We start from the raw sequence: 7,543 nt of genomic DNA, 5'->3' as shown, positions 1-7,543 counted from the left end.
TATATCATCTACACCGTATCAAATTTGTGTTGGCTTCTTGTACCTATAAAAAATGTACCAATAAATAAAGTTAAGTAAGTTGGATCAATTAGAAAAATATATAAATATAGCAGAATAATTTGTATAACCTCTTGTAACAAATGCACAAACTTACACAAATGACACAATAAACATTTTGAGTAGATAATAATTATTAATAAAAATGTAATCGTTCAAAATGTAGATTTAAAACTATTTTGTAAAATTACTCCGATTGGTCGATTCGTTTCCACCAATTGAAATTATCCAATAAATTATCCAAATTCCAGATGGCGTTTTACAATGTCTCTATTCAATGTTTAGATTTGATTTATCATTAATTACAAATTTAGCCAATAACTTCAATTAAGTTCATCTAATTGTATGATTTCATTGATTAAAATGATTGATTAATTTTTATTGTTTCGTAAGAATGATTTTGACTAGAATAATTGTAGACAAATTGGAGCAGGTATATCTAAATTGCGAGAGTTGGTAGCAGTGTTTGAGACGCCTTATGGCCGTATTTTAGTAAAATACGTATTAGTCGTTTTAATACTTGTGATAATTTGGAAAAAAAGGCATCAGTAGTCTTATAAAGCTTTCAAAAAATTGCAGACTTTTCTGAATTGTTATCAATAATAACCAATGTTTTGTTAGCACTCTGTTTAATCCAATTATTGCCCCGAATAATCATCAAAAATAATTTCCGCGCATGGAATGTACTTTGTATTATTAAGTTTTAGTGTTGTAAATAATTAGTACATTTGATCGATAAAGTAAGAAACTTGAAAAATTAAAATCAATTTTTACATATAATTGTGATGTAACGAAAATGCCTACTTAGAAGTCGAGTGCGCGCGCGCGCACTCCCGACTTCCGTATGTCACACACACACACACACACACATATATATATATATATATATATATATACATATGTAGCAATATTAAAGTGTTGATTTTTTTTACAACGATTAGTGTATAACTACTAAAGTAGAACTATTTTTAATTATTTCGGTTTAAAATGAGCGGCGACATGTTTGAAGGAAAAGATTATCCAACGCAATGGGCATTGAATCCTTCCGCATATCAAAATATGAGTAATGATCAAGGTAGGCTAACGAATGAATTACGATTAAGGCTATTACTGACATTTCATTCTTTGTCAAATTTCTATCAACTATAAATGTATATTATATACAACATTGAAAAAGATGAAGGAAGAACAGCTCTGAAAGCTCTTTCAAGTTTATGTACAAGTTTGACTCACTTTTGTAATTGCTAACAAAATTGTAATGAAATAATAAATGATGTTACCGTAGTTGATTGGGCTGCATTAGCTCAACAATGGATAAAAATGAAGGAAACGATTGTTCCACCTGCTCCGCCACCACCATCCATCGATTCCTTGTGTCCAGGAAATGACAGTAGCGGTGAAGCACCTATGGATATGGATACCAAAGAAGATGATATCCCACCAGCACCACCGGCTCCCACAATCAGTGGTTCTGGTAATATAGCATCAATTTGTAGATATAAAATATTAAGACAATGTAAAAAAGTACAACATATGTTCATTATTTCCTTGAATACAATAATCAATACAAATAATGAATTATTATTAGATGCTTGGACTCAATGGAGTCAATGGGGACATTGGAATACATCTAATTCTAGTACTGGAACTTGGGAATGGACTGGCGTTCCACCTCCTGGAGTTAGTATAGGTCCTGATGGAAAACCAACAGCGGTACCTACATTACCAATCATTCCACCTGGTCCAACGATATCGACTACAGAATTTAATGTACCACCTCCAGTAACACCATCGTTGTATTCTTACAATTCTGCACCTCCATCACAACCATATAATCAACAAGTTAATATCTTGAGAAAAGCGGAAAATATGAATAATATGAATTTGTTTGATCAACTAAGTTGTAAACAACTTATTTGCATGTTTAGGTCGGTAATTTTTGGTCTGGTGGCGAATCTTCAACTGCTGTGCCTTCTCAACCATTACTTTATATGAAAGGCATTCGACATACCAATAGAATACCACACATGAGAACTATTGATGCAGTAAGATGTAGAAACAATAGGGAAAAAACACCAGAAGAAGATACAACTACCACTATTGGTAAAAATAAAAGATAAAAGAGCATCTCTTTTAAGAGATAATCATCAAATACATGATTCCAATCTCTACGTAATACTCTCACATAGATGCAGCTAAACGTCGTCAATTGCCAGCATGGATTAGGGAAGGATTAGAAAAGATGGAAAGGGAAAAGCAAAAAGCAGTGGAACGTGAGAGGCAAGAAATTTTACGAAAACAAGAAATAGAAGCGCGTAAAAAAGCTGAAGATGAAGCTCGTTTAGTACTAAATCCTGCCAAAAGTAAATTTGTAAGTATACGAAGTATACGAATAATTGTGTGTAACAACACACACACACACACACACATGAATGAAGTTAGTTATAAAAAAGTTCAAACTATTCCTCTCGAATAGGATTCAGATTCGGAAAAAGAAGCAGATCAAGAATTCGAGACAAGTTCGACAGAACAGAATATAAGCAGCAAAAAAAATTACGAACGAACCCCAGATGTTATACTTCGACCGAGAAAATCGCGTTTTCGAGATGCTGATTCACCTGAACCAAGCATACCCCCCGTTGACAATAGTCCACCACCGGTTTGTAGTAGTAGTACGGCTGTTACTGTTGTTAAACGATCGCAAGAGGAAATATTGCAGGAAGTGGTAAATAATGAAGCATAATATATATTTCGACATAAACTTACTATTTGAGTCATATACGAATTTACAGCTAATTTTGTGCCATAGATGTTGAAAGTTCGAAGATCTCTAACAGAAATTCTTTTGGAAGTGACAAACGAAGAAATAGCTGGAGTATGCAGAGAGGTTTGGAATCGCGCACGTGCCAAAGGTACTCCAGATACAAATGATAACACTAACATAACGAAACTCTTCATATTTTTCCTCGCCAATATATAATATTTAATTTACATAAATTTTGTGCCATGTCATGGAGAGCACTATCGACCACCCCATTGTATAATGCAATATTTACAAGATTAAACAACCATTTTTTAATCCATAGGCTTAATTATTTGACAGTTGCAGGACATCTGATTTTCTCTTCCAGGAGTATACAAAGCCTTTACTTCTTCTATTTTACTTCTTCATTACAATCATTATTACCATTAGTTTAAACATAATACTGAATATTTACTTAATAGTATGAACGCCATACGTACAATTTTGTCCATTTCATTCGGAAGGTAATAACGATTTAATAACGATATTTTCTTGACAAACAATATGTTATCAAATATATTTTATTTGATCGTGTTCCAACGAATTGACAACAACAATTGCAACCATATGTTGATGATCTAATATGTGATCGATCAAGTGTAGAACTCATATTACAAACTAAATAAATAGAAAACTCTATCTGACGATATATATATATATATTAATTATGTATCAAAGATACGAGTTTTTGTTAGTTATACATTCATGCCATTAGATGATGGAAAGTACATAAAGAGATAAATAAATTAAAAAGATATTATAGAAAAAGATACTATAGAAATGTACTTTTGTATATATGCGCGATAAACAGGGATTATTTCCACATAAAAATTGGACAGGTGGGGTCGTACTAAATACATAGCTTCATATATAGCTTCGAAATTGACGAACATTTAATTTTATATCAAATTCATATCTTTTTTTTATTCTTCTACTACTAGTAATGATTCATCAATTCAGCTTAATAAACTACAACATGTTATACATGATCAAATATTTAAATACAAATACCTCTCTTGTATTATACTTTGTTAAATAAAATAACATGCTGTAGTTTGTAGAGATTTGAATCATTTTGATGGTGATGATGATGATGATGATGATTATTATTAAAGTGCATAAAAAGAATGTGCGCGTACACGATTATGTACAGGCAGGTGTATTACATGCATATTAGTTGATACGTGTAAGCTTAAGATATTGTAAAATAATGACAAATCTCAGAAATCTCAGTTTTGATATAGTTTAATGAGATAAGAATAAAAGCTTTTTTTTAGCAGCTATGTGAGGAATAGAGTTGTCTCTCTACTTACAAAACGCTGAGCAATCTAATTTGCCATATGTTTTTTTGAGATGGGGGAGGGAATGGTATCCGCAATTCTTAGCGATTCTCAGCGATTGATTACTAAATGCGTGTGTATTGTAAGCCCCTGCAGGAGAGCACTCAGTCGCATCCTTCAACAACACGGCCCCTCTTGCTCAGATCACTCGAAAACTTGGTAAGTTATATATATATTTATAATCTTCCACGTGCTGTGTTTCCCTAAGGATGGTTGTAGAAACAATGTCTTTAAATAGTTGCTGTTTGTGCAATTTTGCACAATTTCAATATTTACTGACAGATAACAAAATGAAGATGTCTCTCAGGACATTTAATAATGAAATAGCAGCAGCAAATTTATTGGTTCAGCGTATGTTTTTTTTCACATTTGAGGATCAATGTGAAAATTTTAAAATGGATTTAACTAGATATTTGTGTGTCATAGGTCTGGGCATCTACGGTGACAGTAATAGCGAATCCGAGGAAGAACAGAACGAACAAGAACAACTTCAAAACAATGACAGCGACGAAGAACTTATGGTATATAGAAATGGTTAATTGTTAATAATCGTCTCTAATGAGAAATTGTACTCTATCTATCTATCTATCTATCTATCTATTGTTTGAATTGTTTTATAGGAAACTTTGAGACGTCGGCAGCAGGCCTTCAAAAAGACAGAGAAGGAGATTGAAGCACGTCTTGCGGCAGAAGAGGAAAACGAAGATCAATACAATGCACAAGAGGAAAATCATATTGGTAATACTAGCTGCAGAGATACAGGTATGTATTGAAAATAATAAACTTAAAAGATATAATTGCATTATCAAGTATAACTCCATAACAACATCACACTTTAGTTGATGAGAAAGAAACGGTAAATATTCAAAGAGCAGCATCTGAAAGTTTATCGAGTGAAGAACAAAGTCAAGGAGAAGTAAATGTCTCTGCGGATGTAGTCAAAGCTGATACACCGTCAGCTGGATCAGTCAATTCTGAATCTAGTAATTCTGATACAACAAGCTCTGATACAAGTCGTGCTTCGACTAAAAAGAATAAAAAGATAAGTAAGAAAAGTGATCGAAGCGATCAAAAGAAACGAAAAACTAAAAGTAGAAGTAAATCAAGGGGCAAGAAATCGAGATCACGTTCTTCGGAACGTACGCGAAAACGTTCCTCGAGATCGAGATCAGTGAAGTCGCGTAAGGGACGACGTTCAAGATCGAGCAATTATAGGTCCAGTAGAAAGCGTAGATCCAAATCACGATCTCATCGAAAACGATTGAGATCAAGATCTAGAAGCTGCCGAAGATCAAGGTCATTGTCTGGATCAAGAAAATGGTCCCGATCGCGTTCTAGTGGAAAAAAGAAGTCTCATTCGCATTCCAGAGAAAGAAGAAGTCGATCTCGTTCGATAAGGCGTAGCAGATCTCGTCTGAGGGTGAAAAGAAAGTCATCATCAAGAACTAGAGATAGATCACGTTCTCGTTCGCGAGATCGTCACAGATCACGATCTTATGTTTCTAGAAGTAGAAGGAGAAGTCACTCTAGATCTAGGGAACGTAGAAGGTCACAATCAAAATCGCATCAATGGAACACTCGTGATGGTAAGAAGTCGTCATCGCATCGATTCAGGAATTGAGTGAGCCTGTTCAACTTCAAGCAAAGGTTGTATATACATTCAAATTTCTTAATAGTTTACAACAGATTCATACAGAAAGCTATTTATTTTGTTTTTTATGCGTTTCTCATGCGTTTCTCATGCGTTTCTCATGCGTTCGTTCAAGACGAATACGTGTACAAAAGAATATAATGTCTTATCCATCCTGTTATCATTATTATATTTGGCTGGCTCTCTGTATCGATTTGTCTCTGTCTAATACATATAACATTTTATTGTTATTCAAATATGTATCTTTTTTTTTCTTTTCTTTGCAATTTAACATATACTTATTCTAATAATAAGTATTCGAAAATAATAGTATATGTGTTATGGCCGTACAACACAATATCTCTATCAAAAAAAGAAAATCGATACATTAACACAATAACCAAATGTGTATTTTATCGTGAATAATAATTCAATTGATATAATTGCGTTAATCAAACTTATATTGAACATGAGAAATATTATTATAATATGCCGCATACAAATTGATCATTTTGAAAGTGATGTGAAATTCTAAAGATTGACATTATATTTATATATTCATTTTATTATAAATGCTCGATTTATTTTCGACAAAATAATAGATATCACTTTGATCACTTTCAAAATCTACATATTTTATTTATTTATATATATATATATATATATATTTTTTTTTTTTTATATTATGAAGTGTGGTAATATCAATTATCAATATATTTGTTTCCTAACATAAAATCTAAGGAGATATTTTCAAAGAGAAATTTCTCTTCTCTCTTCGTCGTCTTTTCTTATATATATATATATATCTTTTCTATTATTATTTAATACATTGCTAATACTAGATAAATTAAGTGTACGCATGCTATAAGAAGATTGGCAGGATCCCCTAGAAATGTTATTTTGTTTCAGCATTTTCCACTGGCTTCCAGTTGGCTTCAATATGTCATTCTGCCTCAGTCCATCAGTGTATACTACCATGGTAGTTCATTCGTTTAAAATATATCACATTCAGTCTCTCCCGAACTGTATAAGAAGGTATGATATAATAAAAACATTTTCTTTTCAAATAAATGTGTTATGACTTAAGAAAATATTTTTATCCTCGGAGACGACTCATGCTTATGTATACTCGTATATTATTTTTCATGATTCGGCATCATTTGATAATGTGTAAAAAGTAAAAAATCGTTAAACAATTAAATGGACGTTATTATTGGACGTAGAAATGATGGTGTAGCGAAAAAAAGATATTAGCAAACATTGTGAAAATTGTTATTGTAAATTGTTTCGAAAGAACAATTGAAAAAAGAAAAGCTAATAATAATTATCCATCCTATTGGATGATGATAGCGACATAAACGAGCGGAACAAAATTGTAAAAGTAGATCGATTTAAGAATGACAATGAATATCGTTAACATTGAGAGGCCATTTTATCTCTATTAGATAACGTGAATTATAATATCTATCAATGAATTACTACGTAGTCTAAAATATATCACTTTCTTAATTGTTCAATACTAAAATAATAATAAAATAAAGAATAGAAAAATTATTATCAATGGTTATATATGCCCAGAGCTCGCTTATATCTTAAACATTTATTGTGTAATATAAGATGTGTTTCAAACGTACAACTAATTTTTGTCTTAATAGCAATATTTTAGTAAAGAAGCTTTTTTTTCTTTTTTTTTTTTTTTTTGAACCCATCTTT

At 32.0% G+C, this 7,543-nt stretch overlaps 1 protein-coding gene across 1 annotated transcript; it reads left to right on the top strand.

Annotated features, from left to right (window-relative positions):
* The first annotated feature begins 510 nt into the window (after positions 1–510).
* On the top strand, positions 511–6,901 carry LOC107068447 (uncharacterized). The gene is made up of 13 exons (XM_015324816.2): positions 511–797; positions 999–1,132; positions 1,343–1,531; positions 1,646–1,899; positions 1,986–2,160; positions 2,247–2,428; positions 2,534–2,782; positions 2,867–2,969; positions 4,288–4,359; positions 4,627–4,721; positions 4,821–4,962; positions 5,040–5,847; positions 6,740–6,901. The coding sequence occupies exons 2-12, from the start codon at positions 1,045–1,047 to the stop codon at positions 5,819–5,821; spliced, it is 2,331 nt and encodes a 776-aa protein (XP_015180302.2). The 5' UTR covers positions 511–797; positions 999–1,044; the 3' UTR covers positions 5,822–5,847; positions 6,740–6,901.
* The last annotated feature ends 642 nt before the right edge of the window (positions 6,902–7,543 follow it).

Source organism: Polistes dominula, unplaced genomic scaffold (genome assembly GCF_049000335.1).
Source record: "Polistes dominula isolate Pdom_NZ unplaced genomic scaffold, Pdom_raw_medaka contig_28, whole genome shotgun sequence".
Taxonomy (NCBI): Eukaryota; Metazoa; Arthropoda; class Insecta; order Hymenoptera; family Vespidae; genus Polistes; species Polistes dominula.
The sequence above is the reverse complement of the archived record's forward strand: the minus strand, read 5'-3'. Positions and strand labels throughout refer to the sequence as shown.

What these genes read in the sequence shown, in the direction of transcription:
- LOC107068447 (XM_015324816.2), top strand. Translation starts at nt 1,045, where the DNA reads ATGAGCGGCGACATGTTTGAAGGAAAAGATTATCCAACGCAATGGGCA. An exon ending in TCCCACAATCAGTGGTTCTG is followed by an intron (nt 1,532 to 1,645) that starts GTAATATAGCAT and finishes AATTATTATTAG; the next exon opens with ATGCTTGGACTCAATGGAGT. An exon ending in ATCCTGCCAAAAGTAAATTT is followed by an intron (nt 2,429 to 2,533) that starts GTAAGTATACGA and finishes CCTCTCGAATAG; the next exon opens with GATTCAGATTCGGAAAAAGA.